The 24,077-nt window shown below is 37.7% G+C and overlaps 3 protein-coding genes across 4 annotated transcripts; all 3 read right to left on the bottom strand.

The window, feature by feature from the left end:
• Window positions 1-1,429: 1,429 nt before the first annotated feature.
• LOC114820658 (uncharacterized) lies at window positions 1,430-3,939 on the bottom strand. Of its 2 annotated transcripts, XM_029091772.2 has the most exons (4): window positions 3,743-3,939; window positions 3,123-3,217; window positions 2,532-2,806; window positions 1,430-2,430 (listed from the first exon to the last, which is right to left on the bottom strand). In XM_029091772.2, exons 1-4 carry the CDS (start codon window positions 3,770-3,772, stop codon window positions 1,619-1,621), a joined length of 1,212 nt encoding a protein of 403 aa, XP_028947605.1. In that variant the 5' UTR covers window positions 3,773-3,939; the 3' UTR covers window positions 1,430-1,618. The 2 variants fall into 2 exon arrangements, with proteins under 2 accessions (XP_028947605.1, XP_028947606.1); XM_029091773.2 differs by lacking the exon at window positions 3,123-3,217 and having other exon boundaries at window positions 3,743-3,907.
• Window positions 3,940-4,561: 622 nt separating this feature from the next.
• On the bottom strand, window positions 4,562-10,974 carry LOC103452206 (serine carboxypeptidase-like 35). Its single transcript, XM_029091847.2, has 7 exons — window positions 10,411-10,974; window positions 7,098-7,202; window positions 6,704-7,005; window positions 6,291-6,605; window positions 6,021-6,157; window positions 5,097-5,189; window positions 4,562-5,007 (listed from the first exon to the last, which is right to left on the bottom strand). The coding sequence occupies exons 1-7, from the start codon at window positions 10,685-10,687 to the stop codon at window positions 4,734-4,736; spliced, it is 1,503 nt and encodes a 500-aa protein (XP_028947680.1). The 5' UTR covers window positions 10,688-10,974; the 3' UTR covers window positions 4,562-4,733.
• A 265-nt stretch (window positions 10,975-11,239) lies between these two features.
• Window positions 11,240-14,887, bottom strand: LOC103452204 (wall-associated receptor kinase 2-like). The gene is made up of 3 exons (XM_008391728.4): window positions 13,912-14,887; window positions 13,572-13,751; window positions 11,240-12,597 (listed from the first exon to the last, which is right to left on the bottom strand). Exons 1-3 carry the CDS (start codon window positions 14,789-14,791, stop codon window positions 11,363-11,365), a joined length of 2,295 nt encoding a protein of 764 aa, XP_008389950.2. The 5' UTR covers window positions 14,792-14,887; the 3' UTR covers window positions 11,240-11,362.
• Between the last annotated feature and the right edge of the window lie 9,190 nt (window positions 14,888-24,077).

Raw genomic sequence — 24,077 nt, forward strand, 5'->3', positions numbered from 1 at the left:
GGGGAACAAATATCCTCTAAGCTATCTCTCTCTTGTATGGTAGAATAAATCGCTCTCCAAAGTTGATTTAATAACCCACTTAAGGTGGACTTAAATAGGCTTTGAGAGAAATTTATTTCCCTTTCCTAGAAGGATCTAATTTCTTATTAAAGAGAGAATCTACATCAAAATAGGAAGCATTCCTAAGTTTCCTAAAGCAAGAAGATCTCTACACCTGCTGCCCTTTTCTGCGAGCAGCCCAACAGGTGTGGGGGCATTTGTGGAGCTAAAAATATTTTCAAGGCGACACGTGGATTTTTGGACAAAAAGGACAAAAATACCCTTGCAGTACAACGAGGTTCCTACGCCCAAGCAGCGCGCAACCCTCTTTCAACCAAGACAGAAGTGCCCAAAATAGGTAACAATTCAAAGTCCATCTCATCAAATCCTTTCTATAAGGTAATTCCCAAACACATTCCTTTTAAATTATGTTAATTGTCTAATTAATGGGTTTATTGCCTAATTAACCCATTAATTGTCAATTAAACCATCCATTATATCCAAATAACCACAAAACACATCCAATTCAACCCTAAAACACCACATGGCCGGCTATCCCCATTCAAAACCTAATCCATCACTTTTTCTACCTTTTTCACCATTTCTTCCTTTTTATTAGCCAATTAATTCCATAACCACAAAAATATTTCCTTTTATGTTTAATTAGCCAATTAATTGGCTAATTAAACCAAAATAAAACCTAAACCAACCTAGCCCTATAAATAGGCTCCTATTTTCACCAAATATTCACTCCAACACTTCGGCAAAAATCCCAAAATTCTCTAAACACTATGTCTCTCTAAATTCTAACTTTGGCATCGGAAGTTCTTCGGCCAAAGCCCCCCCCCATTCATCGTGGGCGCGTGAGGCTCTTGGCCTTAACCTAAAGTGTTAATTGTTTTGTAGGTGCAAAATTGTCCAAGATCAAGGAAGAAGAAATTTGCATCCACAGTGGTGAAATGGCAAGATCTAATCACATACATACAAATTAATAGAGCAGGTTCTCGAATTGTTGGAAAGTCATGGATGAAAGTGTTGTAAGTGTGTGCAATGTTATACACTAACTTCCAAAATATGAATCAAGAGGACCAAAGGGGATATTTTGGCCCAACTAAAGAATGATGGTTGTAAAAGGGTTGAGGATCGTCGTCCACCAACCCTCATCGTTGATCAATGTTTTGTGTGTGTGTGTGTGCACATATGGAATAGATCCTAACCTCGTTGTCTTTACTCTTTAGACCTGTTGTTGAATCCAAACAAGCAAACTATACTAGTTCTAAAAGCTCAAGCTCCACATTGTTTTGCTTGGTTTTCACTCAAAGAAAGATCATCGCAACTAAATCAAACGAAAACAAATGGGAGAGACCGTTCGCAACATAAACGCTTTGGATGACGGAGGCAAAGACTTAACTTTGAGCATCATGATTTCTGCAAGTCTAGATAACCTTCAGCTTTTCAGATCTTTAATACCAAAAGACAGAAAAAGTCCCCACCCAGCAAGAACCAAAAGTACGCTCATCATCAGAAAGAACCGGTTGAAAGTAATACATAAAACACAAGATGGCAACTTTGACAAAACTTAGCTCCACCTCCTTCGATCTTCCTCCTCATCAACAGGATTATACCACTCTGGCCGACGCTTGGAGTTGCTCAACCTGTAGTTCAGAAGCACTTCTTCATCGCTAAGTGCCCTTGTAGCCACCAGGGCAAGACTCTTCAAAACAGGAACGTCTGAGCCGCTATTTTTTGAACCTCCAAGCTTGAACCAAAAGCTTCCAAATCTCTTCATCTTCACTTCTTCTGCATCTCCAAATATTACATTTGGAATATAGACCCTCATTTCTTTTTCTGTCAACGGGAAGTCATAAGGGCAAACCATAACATTTGGAGACATATCCTTTCCAGGATGGTTGGCAAAATGAGCCAAAGCTAATGGATTCCTCCGCTCTATTATGTCGCCACCGTTTCCCAATTTCTTCTGATCCAAAGGCTTACTGAGAAGTCTCCAGATCCGATCTCGACCTTTCTCATCTCCCTGCATATTAGGCCTGTTTTCTGGAACAGTTAAACCATCCCAAAATTCACGGGTTTCGCCCCCATAACCCCAAGGTTGTGCATTGATCACAGTCCCATCATACCTTGTGATCAAATATGAGTTTTGAGCATTAACTCTTGGGTATCCAGGTATGTAGCGGTAATACGCAGGGGAATATACTACACCAGGGTACACGGCCACGACGGCACCAACATCACATTCACCATTTAGAAATAAACCTTGGCCTGCTTCCTTGTGGGGTATTTGAGAAGGTTTGATATCAAGCGTGTAGCCGAAGAGATCTTTTAACTTTTGAGAAACATCAGTGCTCTGTAATGGCCTTGTTTCGGGCACATCTGTACTGAAAACCATAACTAATCAGTATAGTAATCAAACGTTCTGAAAAATTGCTGAGAAGAGAGGAATAAGAAGCCAAAAACAGAAGTAAAAAGCTCACCACGATGTTTAACTGGTGGACCATTCCTACCAATGGCAAAACTAAGACCACTTCGTCGAGTAGAAGCATTTGATTGTTTAGGTGATTCAGTTCCCTCATTTAGCTTCTTAACATCAGGGAGTAGAACTTCATCCATAGACATGCAGAAGTTTTTAATTTGGAGATGAACGTTTTCCTGGACTTGTTTCTGTTGATCGGCAATGGAGGCTTTATTAGCCATGTCAATGATCTCATCCACATCTGCCTCATCCGCATCCCTTCCCAAGCGATTGTAGCTGGATACACAAGAATTTCATAATAAACATCCAAGATGCACAATATGCGATAGGAGTGAGAAAGGTACAAGAATTTCATAACAAACATCCAAGATGCACAATATGCGAATGAGTGAGAAAGGTACAAGTATTTCATGATCAACATCAAAGATGAACAATATGCACAATATGCACAATATGGATATACAAGTATTTCATAATCAACATCCAAGATGTACAATACAAGTATTTTTTTTCTTTTGAAACGAAAGGGCCTTAGTGGTGGAAAAATTAGTAGTTTTGTTTTCATATGGGAAGATGGTGGTGTGAGAGCAACCTGGTATATAGGAAGAGGCGATTCATATCTGCCTCAAACTGCAGTTGCCTTGGATTCCTGTTAAACATGGGTTGTTTAGCAAGAGTTCTCACACCCTGAAAATAAAAACAATTATAGCGTTAATTTTCACATATAGCATGGCGAAGTGCGGTAGCCCATTTGGAATTGGAAGTGCATTAACACCAAATCCTGACGAAAACCTGACCTCAGGATGAACATGTCCAATGCCCATTTCTCTAGTCTAGGGAAATAGGATTTGTGTAATGCAACTTAGGAAACTCAAATTGTAAAGTACGTTTCTTTGCAAGTCGTAATTTTTATTGTTGCGTCTTGGTTCTTATGGAGATCCTGTCAGCAAAATTCAATCTTTTTCATGGGTTTGTTAATTTTCTCAAACTGGAATGTGGTAATTTCATCCAACTGAAGAACACTGAGAATGATTCAAAGCCAAATTTGTGGTCACTAAATAAATTCTAGTGCAAATAAATATACATAAACGATGAAGAATTAGAAAAAGTGACAAGACAGCAGATTTAATACGAAAATCACTGAAAATAGAGATGCGAAATGTTTGGTTTAGGGAAATTGAGAAATAGAGAGAGAGAAGGATTTACGTTTACCTCCTGAAATTTGTGGAAAAGGAACGCCATTTGGATTCAAATGATTGGGATGAATACTCTCACTCTCAATACAAGTCAGTCGTCAGTAGACAGACACTTAGCAGCAGACGACGGAGGAAGGAAGGAAGCTATGAAGCCGCTCGCAACTGTAAAAGTTCAATTTCTGCATCTAATTCGTTTTGGGTTCCAAGAAAACCAACCAAACCAATTGGACTGGGCCAGCTTTAAAGAAAAAATAAATAAAGTGGGCTAACATTAAACGATGAAGATATAACTGGACAAGCACTCCCTTGTACAATTCTAGGGCCTCTTCCATCAAATTAACGGTCCAGATCAAACAGACTGGTATCGATTCATTTTATTAGTGGGAAATGATTTTCCTTGTGTTAATTTTTGAGAGACATGGAATCTCTCCCGTGGACGCTGTCAAGATGATGAATGGGGGAGTGGCTGCGCCTATGGTAGGGCTGCTTGCAATTATGTTAATTATGCGTATATAAAATAAACTCGTGATATCATTGATAAACATATAGTCTTTGTCCATGTGTATTGACTTTAGTTAATAAAGGCTCGTTAGAAACTGATTTTAAAATGATTGAAATCGTTTTTTGTAAAAATATTTTTGAATCAATCTTTAGTAATGCAAAATTAGGTACAAGCAATTCAAGTGCTTCTTACCAAAAGCACATAACTGGTGCTTCTTGCAAGAAACATTTTTAAATGCTTTTACAACAAAAAAACATTTTCTCTAAAAAAACGTTTTCAACCATTTTAAAAGTCTTCTAAACAAGCCCTAATTTATCTGATGAAAAAGATATATAACACGTAATATTGGAATATATATTATTAATAAATTATGAGTCATAGTACACCTTGTTGGCTGTAAACTTGCAAATGCAACGATGGCTAGCTAGTAGCATCGTATTCCTATGTGTAAAAGACTAGAGGGGTAGGCAGCTTAATTTTTATTATTTTATTACTAGGTAAAAGCCTAAAAACGAGAAGAAGGGAGGCCGTGGGTGGTGTTGGGATTGGGATGGAGGAAATGGGTAAACAGAGAAAGAGACTGCCGAGGTGCAAACACCGGGACTTGGTGCCCTGCGCCCCTCACCGTCGCAAACGTGAGCCCGCCCTCGTACGTCTCCGCCCACCCGGCCACTTGACCCTTATCAAACCATGCCTTCCATCCTTGAATTACTCTTAAACCCATCTTCTTTATGCTGTACCTCGTTGATGTTACCGGCACCCTCCCATCCGTGTCACCACTGCATGCATGTAATTGATTAGGGTTTTAATTATTACTAATAAAAAATTACAAGTTATTAGTGCAGTAATCTTTAATTAACTCGATTACCTATAGATCCAAATACGCAAGCCAGCTTTCAAGAGCTTCTGAATGATTGGCAGTACGGTATCAGGCGAGTCCTTCCATTCCTTTATGATGCCGCTGCATGCCACAGGAAGCAACAGAATAAGATATATACCATAGATGTTATTGTGAACATCAATAAGTATATGCTGCAGAAAAATGCTTGCGGAAATAATTAATGCCTAATTTGAGGTGGGAAATTAAAAAAGCAAGTGAGATTCGAGAATGTAATAATAAGTGAGATCCCATACTGGAAACCAACTTGCATATGTCCCCACTCCACTCCCCACCACCCTAAATAGAGTAGTAAAGTATAGGACGGTCCTCCTGCATGCAATTTGTGTTTAGAGTTTTGACGAATTACTTAATATTACCACAGACATACCCACCAACCAGTACCAGCTTTTCTTGTTTTGCTATCGTATGACTAATTTCTGCTGACTAATTATATAAAAGACAAATATGGAGGAAAAACATAACAGCTAGCTTGACTGGTTTTAGTGGGAAGGGAACAACCATGGACCATAGTAAGGAAATTAAAACGAGGTGTCGATAATTTGTAATCCTCTAGATATCTATCTATCTAAATTATTGATTTCCGATTGCACAATATAATTTATCAAATATTTCAATTTTGCGTTTTATTGGAGAAAAAAAGAAGAAAAAACAAAAGGAAGAAGACAAGGACAAATGTTACTGCAAGATATCTTTCATTAATTATGATCTGGGCCTTGCGGCAGTGTGGAAACAGAAAGAAAGCTCCAGTTGATTGATTTCTCAACGTGCATGTTCCTTCTAATAAATTCTTTAAATTGACTTTCAGTTACCTCTCCGAATATTTCTCTCCCCCAAAATTCCAGAGGGATTGAGAGAAAGAGAACTGGTTATATATATGTAGATCATAGTTACCTGCATGGGGAGTAAGGATAGGAAAGTTTAGTAACATTGGCATGCAGGGCCCTCTGAACATCCTCTCGGTTGAAATATTGCTCAACATAATCCTCTGTGCAGGGATCATACCCTGATGGTAGCCTCTGCCAAAGCTCCTATATATACATTTGGCATAATTAATTAACCACACCAAAATTACATAACTCCTTAACTTATTAGTGTTACTAATTACTGGTTAGCTAATGAATTAGGTGAGATAAACTCGTACCAGAGTGAATGATGACTTACATGTTGATTGAGCAGACGAGGTGCAACATTTTTCATGAAATTGTTAATCCTTGTTGGTTTGGGAGAAGCAGTAGTAGATGGAGATGGATCAGTGAGGCAGATGGGTGCATAAATGCCGTAGATGTCGATTTGAGAATAATCTTGTAAGAAGGCTCGAATGTGTTCATTGCACTCTTCTGTTTGGTTGTCATCATGTATGACATCACATTTATTTACTAAATTGTTGTGGAGCGTGTCCGAGATTATGGCATGGCTCCATGCGTAATCAAATATCCCACTGTTGTCCGTCGGTTCATTGATCACAGCATTCCCAATCTAATTCAATTATAATGCGAATGATCGATTAATTAGCTAGATAATTAGAGAAATGAGTTAATTGTATGTAGAGTTAGGGTTCATGTAGGCTGGCTCACCATGAAACCTTTCAGATTTATGAAAGAGGAGGAATACTCTGATGGGGATGATGATCTGGTGGCTCCTTTGTTTCGGTCGTATATGAGGTTGGCAAGCTGGGGGACGTAATGGCCAGCATAGCTCTCCCCAGCAATGTAGAAATCATGGGATTTTAAGGTTGGGAACTTCTTAAACCATTCCACCAGGAAAGCATGCGAATCAGCAGCTGTGATTCGATCGCCCAGCGTACGCAGATCCTTGGAGTTGTTTGTGTAGGAAAACCCTACTCCAGCAGGTGACTCCAGGAACAGCACATTGGCAACTGAACATCATGATCATACATATATGATCATCTAAGTATTCAAGAAATCAAGCTTATTATGCAATGTTACTTATTAATTAATTAATATAAACCTTTGTTCCAGGAGTAATTGTTAAGAATTAGGGTTCCATTGCTTCGAACAAGAAAGGGGCCAAGTTCTTGTGCAGCTCCATAAGCTACGGATGAGCACCCAGGTCCTGAAATATATATATATATTACAATTTTATTAAATTAGAACATATCTTAAAAAATAAGGAAAACTAATGAAATTTTTTTTGAGTTTTAATGATAAGGACAAAATAAAGGGTAAAGTGAATAGTACCAGGATTGACTTTTTAGTGTAAAAATGTGGTTTTTCGTTAAAGTGAACAGTACCGGATGTTTTTCGTTAAATTTCCCTAAAAAACATTCCTGATGAATAAATCACTGACACAGATCGGAGGTAGATGATAAATAATTGGATGATGGAAGATGGTGTCATTGGACCAATACATCATTACTGGACCATTACTATTCAAGCAAAAAATGGAAAGAAATGCCTAAAATTAAAGTTGGGAAGACCTAGCTCTCTCTCAATTTCAGTAAAAGCGCAAAAAATACAAAGAAAAAAAAAAGAAAAAAGAGGGGATATTTATCTTAATTAATTGCATGTCCAAATTAGTAAACCAAATCAAATTGGCCGGCATTGACTAAGTAGGGATTGATGACTATTGGGGCGTTGGTTGTTGCATTTGCATTTGCATGTGCATAGCCTTCCAGAACCAGGCTTGCTACCAATTATAACAAAGAAACAAATAAATTGAAGTGGTGGGGTGAAAACTGGAAAAGAAAAAGGAAAAAAAAGGGTATATTGCTTTTGCATTGGATGATGACGAAGAGAACGGGAGAATAGTGGGTCCTACCAACTCATTAGGCAAAGGTTTTGCACGACACAGGTTTTTTTAATTTTTTTTATCACGTGACATCTTAATACTATAATGCAAATACTTTACAAAAAAAATTCACATACAATATTACACTATAAAGTCGAAATATTACCGTGATAATATATCCGTTATATTATCTTCTCCACTATTAGAAGTAGTTGTAGAATTCTCTCAGTCTTGTAAAGAAATTTCGGCCAAAAGAAAATATAACATCTTTATTAATTAATAAAATACTCATTATCAATTCAAAATCCTATAAAATTACCAGTTTAACTCTCTAATTAAAATAAAACATGAATAAGAAATATGAGATATAAATGTAATTTCACGTAACCAAATTTTATTGTTTTTTTTTCAAAGACTCACCTACAGGTAATACTAATATATCTTTAATTAAAATATAAATAATAATAAATAAATAAAACTTCCCTGTATGTGCCTATATACTAGTTAAATAATAATAGAAGCATAGGCCTGCAACTGAATCAGTGATGGCCAGAGGCAGGCCAGGCCGTATTCAATGTATATGAGAAAATCCGTGAAAATATTTAAATATCCCATATGCATGCCCTACCATTGCCAACAATGCTAGAGAGACACAGAAGATGATTTCGCTTCATATAATAGAGACTGGACTCACATGTACACTAGTTAATGAGTTAATATTTTAAAACAATATAAACATTAACGTCTCTATTCTTTTTATTTAGGAAAAATTAGTATCCGGTCCCTAATTCTTACTGTTCATTGACTAAGACCTTATTAGTTCTCAAATTTTGATTCAAGTCCCTAGCATTAATGTGATAATGAATTTACATGTTTATTATATAATTTTTTAATATAAAAATTAGTAATTAATTCAGGGTTTAATACTCACACCTCTATTAAACTTCTAATTAATTTTCAATTCAAACATTTCCAAAATAATACTAAATTAAATTAAATTAAGTTTGTACCTATTAGTTTTTTTTTAAATATATATAAAAAGATTCTCAATTTTTTAATCTTAAATGTACCCATTCATATAATTTTTCAATTTTTTTAATCTTAAATGTACCCATTCTCAAATATATCAATTTGTTATATTTAAAATGTACCCTTTTTTTTAATATAAAATCCTTTCAAATTTTTTAATCCATGTTTAAACTTATATGGATACATTCATTTTCGTTGATTTGAGAATGTATCCATGTTTTGGTACAATAACTTTTTTTTGTTAATTTTGGTTAATGTACCCATACATATATGTACACACACACACACAATATAATAGAGAGTATAATTTATATTTTATTATTTTTAATCCCATAAATTATGGGTTTTATTTAAAATCTCATTAATATAAACAATTACAAATTTCAATTTTTTATTTTTAATTTAAAAAATATAGTAACTTACATTATTACATTAATATCAGGAACCTCAATAAAAAACTAAAAACTAACAAGGTTTCAATCAAAGAATATTGATAATTGGGGACCGCATCCAAAGTGTCCCTTTTATTTATGATTAAATCATGACGATGAAGATGGAAATATATTAATTATATATCTGCTTTGGTCTAAAGGTGCCAACAAAGTTGGTTCGTGATTCAACCATGTGATTTTACTTAAAATCATACCAAGTGAAAAACGAGGCCAAAGACTGCTTCATTCCTGTATAATTATCACATATTAGGGCCCGGGGGAATGCACTTCTTGGTTTGGGTATGGGTAGGACGGCCGTCAAATGTTACGGCGGGGCGGCAAATATTCGTTACTGTAAAAGTTTTTGACTTCATTGAAATTTGGATGGGATGGGATGGGATGGGATGGGATGATCCCTGCTCTCTGTTATGTTCTCTGCTCTTCTACGATCCAGAGGCTCCAGACCCAGAGAGGACCTGAGAATCAAGTCCGTTACTGGACAGGACAGATGGCACTTTGTCCGTCTGGTGTGCTCAGACTGAGAGTGGAGAAACATTACGGCAAACCGGCTCTCGCCGTCAAGAATAACGGAAAAAGCCACCATTCTAAAATCTAATGCTTTGTGTTTTCTGATTTCTTATGCCTATTTTGTCTTCTTGTTGACATTTTGTGCCTCTCAACAGACACCAACACACAATTCTAAAAGAAGATAAAGAAAAACAAATGGCAAAATATGGAAAGGCTAAAGCGTAAACCCATCCAACCCAATGAAATACACATGAAAAATATAATTATATTATTAAAAAGAAAGAAACACTTTTCATTTGAAACATCCAAATCTTATCCCTTCCTTCTTTTGAAAATTTTATAATACATTGGTGTATGAAATGCACAGTGCGGTAGACAATTAAACATTAACTTTCGGCAATATCAATTTAACCGTTACCGGTGTATCTCATATACTCATATACTTGTGAATTATAAAAACGCCACAGTAAAAGAAGAAATGTATGTCGGCCCTAGCAAAAAACCAAAATGAAAAGCAAATTTTGATTGGAAGAGAGGGAACTGACCTCCATTAAGCCAAAGAACAAGGGGTTTCCGAGATGCATTCTCTTGAGCTTGGAAAAACCAGTAGAACAAGGCCTTGCCGGATTTGGGAAGTTGAACGTAGCCGGCGTAGTGCGGGAATGACACCGGCGGCTGTCCGGGCAAGTTGGTGACCCTGTCACCTTCTCCCAGTTGTCCCTGCGTTTCTACTTCTTCATGTTTCACGGCGTTGGTCACAGGAAAAAGTAGTACTAGACACCATATCATAGCCATGTTCAACAAATTAGGATTAAGGGCCATTGGAGAATCTCAGACAGAGACTGCTAGCAATTACTACTGCTGTCCACTGATCGTATATATAATAATATTGGTCTGCGTGCAATTTGGGAGCTTTTTGTGTGAGTGAGACTCCGACTTGAGGGAGGTTATTATAGGTCTGTGTGCAATTTGGGAGCTTTTTGTGTGAGTGAGACTCCGACTCTAGGGAGGGAGAGAGTTGAATCTTCAACGGGATAAAAAGTAGAATTTGTGTCCGTTGGATAAGACAGACCGCCTTTTATATATTTCAAAAGGAATGGCCACGGCCCAATCGCGTGGGGGGATTGTCCCAACATGGTAATACAACTTTCGATAGGATAATACAATTGATTTCTCACTACTTCTTATCCTTTTCTTAAATTCCCTTTTTCCTTCTTTTTTTTTTTCTTTACCTGAAATAGCCTTTTTCTCCTTTTCTTAATTTTTTTTAAACATGACTAATTATAATAATTGGGTTTGTAATCAAAGAAAAAAAAACATAAATTTTTTCACTTGCAAGTGTAGAAAAACAACACTACAATACGAATTTGCTAATTTAATAAAAAGAATCCAACATAATCATTCAACTTCAAACAATAACCATCAACAAATATTAACATTAATCCTAATATAGTACACATGTCTAATTAACATCCACTAGCTAAAAGACAGAAGAATCTATCGCCCATCATCATGTGGCATTATTATATGGTTTTTCATGCTATCAAACCCTGCATAACTAGTATTACTAGTACTGCAATTTCCACCAGGTTCATCCCCGTCTCCGTTGTAACGCTCAGAATTAGGGTTGAGCAAGTACTCAGTCTCTTCGAATCCAAACCCATCTCTTCCCCACGGATGCTTCCCCAAACTGATCAGTCCGTCTAGCTCCGCCGTGACTTCCTTCATAGTAGGCCTGTCGTCTCCTTTTACCTTCAAACACCTCTTTGTAAGAATAGCTACTTCCCGTATTTGCTTGATAATTATTTCCTCATCGACATTCACATGATCATCAAGAATTTCGATTAAGCGATCCTCTTTCATCGAAGAAACAAAGTACATTGCTAGGTTTCTCTCGCTCTCTGGCCTATCAAAAGAAAGTGCCTTTTTACCCGTTAGCAGCTCCGCTAGAACAACTCCGAAACTATAGACGTCACTTTTTTCTGTCAGCTGACTGCTGTGGAAGTATTCAGGGTCTAAGTATCCGAGTGTTCCTTGTACTAGAGTGGTTAGCTGAGTTTGATCGATAGGAATAAGCCTTGAAGCTCCAAAATCAGCAACTTTTGCTATATAATTATCATCCAATAGAATATTGGTAGTCTTCACATCTCTATGTATGATAGGCATAGAAGTTGCAGAGTGCAAGTATGCAAGTGCCCCAGCTGTTTCTGCTGCAATTTTAAGGCGCATTTCCCAAGGAAGCAACGAATAGTTTTGGCCATTATCATGAATATGATCGGAAAGAGTACCATTTGTGATGAACTCGTAAACTAGTAAGGGTACTTCGGTCTCCAAACAACACCCCAATAGCTTGACCACATTACGATGATTTACTTGTGAAAGCACGATTACCTCGTTTATGAATTGTTCGATTTGGCTTTGGTCGCAAATTTTGGATTTCTTAATGGCAATAACTTTGTTATCTGATAGCAATCCCCTGTACACTGTCCCGTAGCCTCCTTGGCCAAGAACCCTACTTTCATCGTAATTATTAGTCGCATTTTTCAGTTCCTCTGCAGTGAAAATTTTGGCTGTCTCGACAGATCCTTTGTGACAAGAGAGTTGCTGCTGCAGCAATATGCCACCATTTTGTTGGAAAAATTTCTCTCGAAGTTGAATGTATTTTCTTCTTTTGGTTCCCCAATAAATCCAAAAACCTCCAACGAGCAATGCCAACATGCCTATACAGATGCCTGCATTAATTGGCACATACGCTGACACATGAATTGCTAAACAAATTTCGTACATATATAAATTTGATGACACTAGCACGCAATTTAAGCGTACACTAGAGTCCATTATTTTACTTTGAGAGAGAAATTTCCTTTGTACATTTGTAAGCTACCAGTAAAGTTTTACAAATTAATTGAAACATGAACTGACCATAAATTGGGTATGACAATGCATGTTCAGTTCCCCTTGCTGACCATAAATTGAGGTTTAGAAACAATGAAATTCCCAAATTTTGTTCTAAGAAGAAACTATAGAAATATGCAGTTTTTCTTGACTTGTTAACTCAAAGAAACCAATAGCATAAAACATGATTAAAATGCTTTTACCAAAAATAATAAATCAATAAAAAAAAAAGCTACTAAATGTATGAAAACTAAGATAACAAGGCAAACCATTGAATAAATCGACGACTACTGCATATATAATAAGAAGCCCCAGTCCACAAGAGAACAAAGTTGAACTAGTCTTGAAGATAATGATGTTTGCATTTGTAATTCCAACGTTGTTTACTTCGTCCATATTCTATATCTTCTAGGTCTTTCTTTAACTTCATGATTTAGTCAATTAGATTTATCATTTGATTTATATCATTTTCATTTGCTGTGATATTAACACTAGCTGGGAAAGTTGATTTCTCAAAGTCTTCATGATTAATGCCACACCTAGGCAACCCTCAAATTAATTATATGTCTATGTGTATTTAAGTCAGATTTTTGACATTTTTATATTTAAAAGCAAACCATGTCAGAGAAGAGACCAAATCTTCTGAACTTGTTAATCAATGATAGAGGTCACAGAAAAAACTACACGCAAAATGAATGCAGAATATTTGAACTCGTTAGAGAAAATCTAAATAGAGGATCGATCCACTCTAATGAGTATGAAATATAATTGAGAATATTAATCAATTCATAAATAATGTTATTGTGCTCACCTAAGGCAATAGCAAGTTTGAGAGATTGAGTACTACGTTTATCAATTGGGCTGCAGCCTTCTCCGTTTCTCATTCCGTCCCCGTCGTGTCCCTTGGGACACAAGCAATTCACGCTTCCAAGGATATTGTTGCATGTTGCTGTGCTGCTGCACGGGTTTGAAACCTCGCACTCGTTTATATCTGAAATTAACAATTAATCCATCAGAAAAATTAATTAATTAAGAGTACAATTAACCAACCGTATGATTATTAATTAAGCTTAAAGAACGAAGAGGATAGGTTTCCTAGCTGTCACAAAAACTACGGTTTAGTAATATTTATAGATGAGTTTAATTAGTACCTTGACATCCATCAAGAAGGTATGGATTTCCTTGATAACCCTTATTGCATTTGCAGATGTAGCCACCCCCGTTGTTTGATTCGTAACACTCACTGTTGTTTGCCAGACATGCATAAGTAGCACTGGTTTTAGCTTGTTGGCATGTTTGGTTCCCAACAGCCCAATCAACCACCACCGGGACACTCTCCCTATTCTGAAAGTTTCCAAGATCCAAGGAGGAAAAGTTGAAGGCGTCTTCTTCCACAACAAAAGCGTAGCCGCACGGATTGAAGCCTCTGACGTCCGAATGGTTTCTCAAGCTCGCAGTTGCCGTGGCATAATCTATCACATCTTCCGGTATAGGTATTTGGCAACAACCAATGCCGGAGCATGTCCCGTTCTCCACATCCTCAAACTTTGTACAAAGGGATACGCATCCGGTCGTGTAGCTTCGCCCTTTCGAGCTTACGATAACCCCGACAGTGTCACAGCCGACAGCCGTGAACCTATTGCGGCTACTTGAAATAGGGAACTTGGAGAACGTGAGCATGGAAGAGACTCTGTTGCTGCTGCTGCTGAGATGGCCTGAGTTGTCGTATTCGTAGCAATCGTAGGATATGGAGCTGGAGACTCGTATTTCGTGATCAACGAGCGATATGCCGAGGATGGTTACGTTGCTTTTTGGGAAAAATAATGCTTTCTGACCGTTTGACGTGTTGTTGCAGGAAATGAGAAACGACTCGTCGAGGTAACAGCCTGGACTTGTGCCGAATGGATATGGGATGCTCTGAGAGCCGCAGGTGCCGGGGCAGCCTGACTTTGGTTGCCCGAATGCTGTTTTTGGTGTCAAGTAGAAGATGATGATGACCAGAAATAGCAGAAGTTGTTCGTGGTTCGACATGGCTGATCGGTCATCAAGTAGGCTAGGTGCAAGTCTTTGATTAGCTCATTTGTTAGAAAGCACAATATATACAGAATGCCGAAAGTACCCGCGCTGTCATCATCAGTGAGAAAGTAGGCGGATACTTCCATGGGAATTAAGACCTGGCCGTCGAGTTGGAAATAAATATAGTGTTAGAAAATTATACAAAATAGGGTTTTGACAATATTCCTGAAGCCGTTTGCAAGTGGCTGGCCTGCCAAGCGTGAGAGCTGCCTAGCCAGACAGACGTAATGAGGTGTCTCTCCAAACTCAAATGTATGTCCGTCCCTTGAATTGTTGTTCAATTCCCAAAATGGACAATGCACAATGGTTAGACTTTAGAAATTAATACTCTGCACAGCACTAGTCAACTGAACAAATATGCCAAAAGAATTTGTTTCATCTTCTGTTGATGATCCTCATTGTCTAATTAGAAAACGAATAATCAAGAAAGAGTAATGACAAGTAGACTAAAATAGATTCAATTTGCAAACTAAATAACGTGTCACTAATAAGATTTAAGCACGTTAATCAACAATTAAGTATATAATAATTTAATCGTCAACTTCCATATCATTTAGTTTATAAAATTTAGTCTACACATTTAGTCTTCGTAGCATTATCCATCAAGAAAAGGCTTGGAATAAATATTCTAACTAGGTCTAGGTAACATATACACTACGACTTCAAAAAATTTCATGTACAGGAGCTCTTCTAACTTAGTCTTGACTTCCTCCATATTTGGTCTTTCCTCTCCTCTCTCTTTTAAGCACGTCATTGCAAGGTCAGCAACCCTCTAGTTACTCAAAGATTAGCTCACTGACACCGATTACCAATTGATCGTCAAGAATTTCGCGCAAGTGATTACCTTCCCTAAAAGTAACAAAGTACTTTGCCAGATTAATCCTTTTAGAATCTAGCTGGTTATTAGTAAAACCAGCTTCCTTACCTGTTAATAGCTCCACCAAAACTGTACACGTCCCTTTTTCTGTCAATTGGCCACTTGCGAAATATTCTGGGTCTAAAATCCAAGTTTTCCCTGCACCAAAGTCGCTAACAGAGTTCGATCAATAGGATTAAGTCTCGAGCTCCGAAGTCGGCAACCTTTTGCCGTGTAGACATCATCCAACATGATATTGGCAGTCTTGATATTTCTATGTATGATGGGCACACAAGTTCCCTAGTGCAAGTACGCAAGCGCCCCTACAGTTTCCGTTGCAACTTTAAGGCACATCTCCCATGAAAGTCTAAGTGAAAACGTCTGCTGATTAAAGTTATTAATGTGAATATGACTTGCAAGAGTCCCGTTTGTGATGGACTCGTAAACTAGTAAGGGCACTTCCATCTCCAAGCAACAACTGAATGGCTTCACCATACCACGTTGCGATGGTTGATTTGTGAAAACAAAATTACCTCGTTAAGTGCGATCTGGATTTAGTCACAAATATCGGACTTCTTAATGGCAACCACCTTGTCGTCATGTAGAACTCCCTTGTAAACAATTCCATTTCCTCCTTGGCCAATGACTTCACTATCGTCATAATTGTTTGTGGCGTTTTCGAGCTCTTCTGCAGTGAAATTTTCTATTAATTCCACGTACGGAACCTTTATGATCGGAGATGAGTTGTTGTAGTAACAATAAGCTATCATTATGTTGAAAGAACTTCTCTGAGTTTGATGAGATTTCTTTTCTTTATTCCCCAACAAATCCAAAAACCTCATGTGATCAACACCAAAATGCCTACGCAAACGCCTGCCCTCACATGGTAAATAAAAGAAGGGGAAAAAAATGAGGTTCACCTCTAATTATTAGAGAAATTCTTAAGTGTTCTTTTAGCCTTCTCGACGTGGATTCTTACTCATTTAGTGAGGAATTCACAATCGATCGATTTGGCGGAAGCGTACGCCCAATTCTTATCGATTTGGACAGGAATGTTGGGAGCATAATCTGTTCACAAGCTTACCAGACTTACCATAAAGAGTTCATCGTGGGTGTGAAGTTTGAGTTGTCCTTTGGTAAGAGACTGGTGAAGATTTTGGTGCAGAAGGTCAGCATATTGTATCACCATCTTACTAGAATTCATGGGCATCACATCGGTTATTTTCCAACGATATGTGTTCGTCTCAACGCATATTTCCATTGCTTCACTTTCGAACCTTATTGTTGTGAGTACGTGGTTGTTAAAACATTTCTAGCAGATCTGTTTGGTGCATTTTGGAATGGCACTACAGGACGGTCGAAGCGAGAATTGGATAATCTTTACACTTCTCTTGAAAGGTGTGTACTCTCTTTTGTTTTTAGGTTGACCATTTGCGAGTCGTTCTTCTTTCCACCAACTTTGACCTTGTTTGACTAGAAATCTGCAACTAAGCAAAAATGGAGAGGTGGATTGAGCACTACGACAGTTCCCAAGAGATACTGCGTGTTAAGGAAGATGACTTCTCGTTTTCTGCTTGCTTGGTTCGAGCTTTTGGGTCTACTATTAACATGGTAGCCACTTCTCTTGAATCCCAAGGTACAGTTTTCAAATGGGTTAATTATTGGCAAAATTTTGAAGTAGTTGGTCACATTTGGAAGAACTGAGGAGAATATGATGCTTGGTGATGGATAGAGTTTTACGACGGCAGTTTCTGTTTTATTTGGTTTGGGTATGGCATTATTGCGACATGGTACTAGAATTTCTGCAGGTAACATTGGTTGTTAGAGGAGTTGTGCGAGCTTGTATTCAGGGGATCGAATTTACGACGTGTAAAATTGTGCATCCTCAGGGAATTACTGCTTACTTATCGAGACAACAAATGTGTGATCAATATCACGGGCGCCCGACTGTGATATCGATAGCTTATTTGTTGGGTTCATTAAGCAAGTGCACAACAAGATTCATCTACAGCAACTGACGCAGATTCAGAATTGTTATTCTTGGGACTCGACCCAAAGACACATATGTTTTCGGAGTACGTGACGTTTCGAATTCTTGGGCGAGACCCACTCTTATTTTTCAGTTTTGGTTTTCAGTGTAAGTATTTTAACTTCATTTACTCTAGTTAATTGTTTTGACGTTACAAATGTTTTGGAAAAGTATTGCTGTTTTCGTTTTTAAGTTGATTCGAGTTTTTGGAATATATGTTAGTACATATCTATTTTGACGTTATCTGGCCTTAAATTATTTTGTGTTTTCGACTTTACATTTTATTAAAGTATGTTTCCTATTTTTTTACACAGATGGGGAAATAAAGTTTGAGCCTGGAGGCACGGAAGATGGAATCATTGCAACCCGATCGCGACGGGATGGCATTTTTCCTTTGTGCAACCGCTCTGATTTGATTTCTTCGCTACGTATATATATGTGTATCCTTTTTCGTATTTTCGAGTTTTTTAGTGTAGTATGTTATTTTAAATTTCGATGACGAAATTTTTTTATAAGGGTGGTAGATTGAAACACCCCAACCCCCTTTTTATATTTTAAAATTGGTTTAGTCCTTAATTGGTGAGCCCGTGGGGCCCACCTTGTTTTATTTTATGTTTTCTGGTCTCCCTCTCTCTTCTCTCAGTTCTCTCTTCTCCCTCACCTCTTCCGCAACTCTCTCCCCCTCACTCTCTCGGCTCTCTCTATCTCAACCCCTCCGAGAGTTTTTCTTACCAACAATCATCACCATCGTCTTTATCTCGTCGCTACGAACTCAACCATAGTCTTGGCATCTTGAAAGTCGAACCACGAAGCCCCGTACACGAGCTCCGGCGAGCACCCGCCCCTTTCAAGGCCATTTCCGGCCAAACCACGGCGAGTTGGCCGGCGTGTAAGGTATCAATCTCTTTGTCTCGTCGAGTACTACAACTTTCCTTTTTGTTTCACTCAATTTCGTTGAGTATTGAAGAGGTTATACTCATTTGAATCTTACCCAGTTTCCGGCGCGTCCGACGGCTTTCGAGGAATTTTACGGCCAAACCACGGCGAGTTAGACATCGTGTGAGGTACCATTCTCTTCGTCTCTTCAAGGGCTACAACTTTTGTTTTTGTCTTGCTTGATTTCGTTGAGTAGTGACAAAGTTATAGCCGTTTAAAGATGGGTGGTTTTCCGGCCGAATTTCCGGCCTTCTTCTTCGGCAAAACCAGGCCTCTCAGGCCGTTTAGAATCCCACGGGCCTTAAGCCCGTTTTTCCTTAGCCCAAATCCCCAGCCCGTTTGATTTTTATTTTTAGTTATTTGTTTTAAAGACCCCAAAGGCCACGGGCCTTATTTAGAATGGCCTTGGGCCGGTTTTTGGTTAAGGGGCTCTAAGCCCAGCCCTTTAATAAGGCCTTAGGGCCTGTGTGTATATGTGTATGGGCTGTGTGTGTGTAGCCCGTGCATGTGTGTGTGTGTTAGTGGTGTATGTGCGTGTGTTTGGGCTTAAGCTCAAACCACCATTTTTCATCCTAACCCTTTTTAACCAAAAACCTTAAAAAACCCAAAACCCAATATATCCTAATCCTATTTAACCTAAACCCTAATCCGGATTTCAAGCCTAGAACCCGTTAGACCTAATTTGACCGTTGACCCCCGGTCAACGTTGACTTTAGGGTTGACTTTTCGGGTTTCGTCCGAGACTCTTCTTAGGGTAATTCAACGTTCTGAATCCATTTCCAACGTCCGTTTTCCCAAATTCAATTTCTATTATATAGTTTTATTTATTGGACTCTTTATGTGCTTAGGGGCAATTATTGTGACGTTCCCGTCTTCGCTAGTGGCGCAGTTTTTGGCAACTAAGTGCTGTGAGTGGACGCCTTTTAAAATTACATGATTTGATAATTTAATTGCATAAATGATTAGCATGCCTACGGATTTATAATTTGATTTATGTGAAATTTGTTGATTTAATATATTGATTTTCGTCTCGTGTTTTGGTGAGGAAATAAATTGTTAGCCTATTTTGAGCTATATTTTAATATATCGTATTTTCTATAAAAACCATGAACTGGTAGACTATCTGACATATGACGATAGGATGCTAGAACATGTTTTTGAACCCTTCTTTATAGTGTAGACGATGATCGGTATCTATGCTATGAAGTGGTTATTTATGAGATGTGTAACTATTTGTGCGTACTTAGTAGACATTATGCCGCCCGGGGCGAGGATCTAGTGTTGGCAGTTAGGCCGGGAGAAATAATCCCTAGCGAAAGGCTGAGGGACACGGTGACAGGCATTGGGCCGGGAGGGAGTTGTCTCTGGCTACGGGCACAGAGACTTAGGTGCAGGCATTGGGCCGGGAGTTATGTTTATTCGATGATCTTACTAGCAACACACCGCGTTTACGAGACAATCTGTGAGACGATTCATGCTTTGGTTTTACGCGATGATATTCTGCAATATGGCCTTTGAGATATTTTTGGCATGCTAGGATTTTTATTAAATCCATCACTTATTATGCTAATAGTTTTCACTATTAAACTGTGGGGGTTAATATCTTGATAACTGTTTTATTATTATTATATATATATAAATTTGGTCCACTCACCTTTGTTTTGCGCCCCCATTCAGGACTTAGGATTAAGGCACCTAATCCCGGCGTCAAGACACTTCCGCAGCAGCATCTTTGAATTCTCTCGATGTAGGACCCACTTCTTTATTCATTCAATTTTATCTCAATTCTTTTTAGTGATTAGGTTTAGTTGTATGTTCTGAATACGTTCCTAAATTATTATGTCATTGTACTTTAAATTCATAACCCTTATTTATTTCTTATTCTTAGCTTTTGTATCAATTAATGGCTTTTGTCACCCCCGGGTGTCGGCCAGCACGTGTCGATCCTAGGATTCGGGGAATATCATGGTCGGGGCGTGTCACATACTTTCTCTTCATTTCATTATCTTTCTCTTCAATTCCAATAAATTAAATTATTTTTCCCCAATTTAAAACCAACGATATGAAAAGGCTAAGGGAGGCGAGTGTGGACTGAGCTGCATCAAACTATGATTTCCCTGCACTTCGCAAACGCCGCGTCGTTCCTACCAGCGCAAACGCCGAGTTTTTCCCTAGAAGGAAGTGTGTTTCGGTCTGTTTCGTTGATATTTCGGCGGATTCGTCTCCGACTCAGCCCGGAAAGCTCGAAATTGAGCTCGAATTCATCTGGGTTGCTGGGTAACGAAGCATTTGGGTTGCTGGGTTTATGGTGGAGGATGAGGATACAGGAGAGAGGGAGGGTAACAAAGCTACGGGAGAGGAAGGCTGCAGGAGAGAGAGGGAGGGTAGACAGTGGAATTTTTGTGTTCCACATACGTGGAACAACCCGTTTCAGGAGGGGGGAGGTGGGACGCAAAAACACCAAATTTCTATCCCGTGGAACATCATGTTCCACCCATTTTTGACGTATTAAACGCGGAACGGAACGCCTCGTTCCGTTCTGTCACATCCTGTCCCACGTACCAAACGCAGCCTTACATATTGACTGCCAGACTTTTCCTCTAAGCTTCAACCACTCCGTTTCTCATCCCATCTCCTTTGTTTTGTTTTGGACAACTGCAATTAAAGCCTCCAGGCAAGTTGACCCGTCTTTTGGGCTAACGCAAAGGATTGATACCTCGCAATCGTTAATATCTGTAATTATATTATAACAAGGCAAACTAAGTCCGTTGCAGTTAAAAGAAGATTAATAACGGGTTAATGGATCTAGCTAGCTAGCTTGCTGATTATGATCAATTATAGCAATATATTGTTTGTATCACAATTGTTATTAGCACTCCATAAGACCATCTCCAATGATTCGGCTAAAAGCCAAATATTTTAGCTTTTAGCCCATAAACAGTTTTTCTACTCTAACCGTTCTATCCTAAAATTTTAGCCCGGGATTATTAAAGAATGAACTTATGCTATTTTTTTTGTTAAATTATTATTTTTTAAATAAATATATAGACTATCGTAAATTAATTTTATGAATATTTTAATCTAAAAAAAATTAAATTCCAATAAATATTGAAAAAATTAAATTCCAATTTATGGGTTAAATTTGGGGGGAATATGGCCTTGGTTTAGCATTTAGCATTTAGCCAAAATTTTCCCCTTAGGTTGGATTGGGTTTGAGAGGAAATTTTTGGGAGTAATTTGGCTTTTAGCCCACCATTAGAGCTTGTCTAATAGTCATTCGTCATTACTTCGTTAGAATGACTATAGCAGTACCATCACATATATATTGCAAAGCAAAAATACTACTCTTACCATATCTTCATACCACTTTTCACCATTTTTTTATAAAGATAAGACCTACATATATTAGCGGATTTTACTTTTATTAAAAAAGTGATACAAATTTAGTATGTAAAAATATAGTAGGAGTAACATTACTCGCAAAGTTGTATCTTGGCAACCATCAAGAAGGGTAAGGGTTTCCTTGATAACCTTTCCAGCATTTTCGTTGCTATCCAGGGCCGTTGGTTGACTTCTGACGTTCACTGTGGTCAGCCAGACATGCGTAATATAACTGAATATGAATTTTTTTTTTTTTAAATTAAAATTGATGAACGTTCAGAAATAAAATTTAGTCCCTGTATAAAGAATCACTCTATGTATTTGCCTTTTTAGCCCAACATTAACGTGTCCACCGGTTACGAAACCCCAAGGCTTAAAGCCCAGTTCTGTACGCTCTGTTACCCTTCACCATTAATTCATTAGGTTTTCATGTCCAGTTTTTCTTATAACTAGAAAAATTAATTTCATTTGAATATATCTATTTTTGTTTTGACAAATATTAAGATAATTAATTAAATTAACTTAAACTTTGAAAAATGAGATTCAAACTTGGTTGCAGAGCTTGAAGCATATCGATTGCTTTAGCTAACTTAGCTAAAGTCGTATGTGCATTTGAAAACACGTGTTAATTTGGGTTAAATTTTAGTTAACTAACTCATCATCAAACAGTATACAAAAATCTTCGAAATATTTTGCCACGTATGTATGTGATGTTGTTACGTATACGCATGTTGGTCACCATAGTTTTTTGGCCCATGCATTTAACGCGATCCTAATTCCTAAAGTAAGGATTATGACACTAAATAATTAAAAATTACGTAGTATAAAAATATTAGGAAACTTGAGAAACTAAAACTGTAGAAATAGTTGCATCTTTTAGGTTATGCTTTTCATCCACTTCACAACCTCCACTCTCCACTCCCACTCTCCCACTCCAAAAGCTGTCTTACGAAAGCGTCAACCTTTTGCTTTAAACTTCAAGACATACATGTATACGCCATATTCTGCTCAAACCAGCACACACAGAGACCGACATCCCATTCGTTTGCTTTACACAGACAGACCATATTCTCCAAAGTGAACAGTGATATATTCATATATTCACGCTAGGTAGCTAGATAGCTCAAGAATAGTGATCACTCCATATATGGAAAAGGAAATTTTGCATATTTCCTAATGTGAATTGTTAGTTAGTAGCACATGCACACGAAAAGAAAGTTTATGAATAATCTCTACTCTTTATATAACTTTATTTGAGGAATATGTTGTGAGAGCACTATAAATTTTATTTTAATGTCTGAATTGTCTAATTTTATAATTCTTCATTTAGTTTTTTTATCAAAAAAATTAAACAGATCAGAAAAATAAAGAACATAGTATTTCATAAAACTACCAAAATTACAATCATTTAATTGTAAGAAAAACTAAACAACACCCTTGAAATCGAACCAAAACTAAACCGCGCTGCAAGTATTAAAAAAATATTTAATTAAATACCCATATTAGTTGTTGTGTCCTAATTGGTTGGTTGTTACAGTTCATACTAAAAACTCAACCACACCATAATTTGACCACTTTCTCAATCTTCGCCCGCTCAAAGTCAGTGTTTTCAGTCTCATTAATATCTTTCTCACACACTGTGAATCGGTGGGTCTCAAGTCTCAACGAGTATGCAAATCTTTCCACTTCACACAAAAGCTCCGCAAATCAGTTGGCCCCAAGCCCTCAACTCTCATCCCCAGATCCCCTTCATACCGCGAATCCAATCCTTCCACTCCAGTGCCTTAAACTGTGATTTGTGAAGAGAGTTAGAGCCTGTTTGGTACTCTACTTGAATCCAACTTTTTAAACTCAAAAACAATTTTCAAGTTTTAGGCCTTAAAAACTTGTTTGGTGGGATTATTTTCAAAAACTGAACTCAAGACTAACTAAAAAATATAGTCTATTATCTAAAAACATAAAAAGTGAGTTTTTAGAGTTTTTAAACTTAAACTCACTCATTTCTTTTCTTTCCCTCCTCCACACTCTCACTCCAAATC

This window comes from Malus domestica, chromosome 13, assembly GCF_042453785.1.
Source record: "Malus domestica chromosome 13, GDT2T_hap1".
NCBI classification, from domain to species: Eukaryota; Viridiplantae; Streptophyta; class Magnoliopsida; order Rosales; family Rosaceae; genus Malus; species Malus domestica.

What these genes read in the sequence shown, in the direction of transcription:
- LOC114820658 (XM_029091772.2), bottom strand. Translation starts at nt 3,772, where the DNA reads ATGGCGTTCCTTTTCCACAAATTTCAGGAG. An exon ending in TTTTCCACAAATTTCAGGAG is followed by an intron (nt 3,218 to 3,742) that starts GTAAACGTAAAT and finishes TTTTATTTTCAG; the next exon opens with GGTGTGAGAACTCTTGCTAA. An exon ending in TCCACCAGTTAAACATCGTG is followed by an intron (nt 2,431 to 2,531) that starts GTGAGCTTTTTA and finishes TTTTCAGTACAG; the next exon opens with ATGTGCCCGAAACAAGGCCA.
- LOC103452206 (XM_029091847.2), bottom strand. Translation starts at nt 10,687, where the DNA reads ATGGCCCTTAATCCTAATTTGTTGAACATGGCTATGATATGGTGTCTA. An exon ending in TATCCTTACTCCCCATGCAG is followed by an intron (nt 5,190 to 6,020) that starts GTAACTATGATC and finishes TGTGGCATGCAG; the next exon opens with CGGCATCATAAAGGAATGGA. An exon ending in TTGCGTATTTGGATCTATAG is followed by an intron (nt 5,008 to 5,096) that starts GTAATCGAGTTA and finishes ACATGCATGCAG; the next exon opens with TGGTGACACGGATGGGAGGG.
- LOC103452204 (XM_008391728.4), bottom strand. Translation starts at nt 14,791, where the DNA reads ATGTCGAACCACGAACAACTTCTGCTATTTCTGGTCATCATCATCTTC. An exon ending in CCTTCTTGATGGATGTCAAG is followed by an intron (nt 13,752 to 13,911) that starts GTACTAATTAAA and finishes TGTTAATTTCAG; the next exon opens with ATATAAACGAGTGCGAGGTT. An exon ending in CAAACTTGCTATTGCCTTAG is followed by an intron (nt 12,598 to 13,571) that starts GTGAGCACAATA and finishes CAATTAATGCAG; the next exon opens with GCATCTGTATAGGCATGTTG.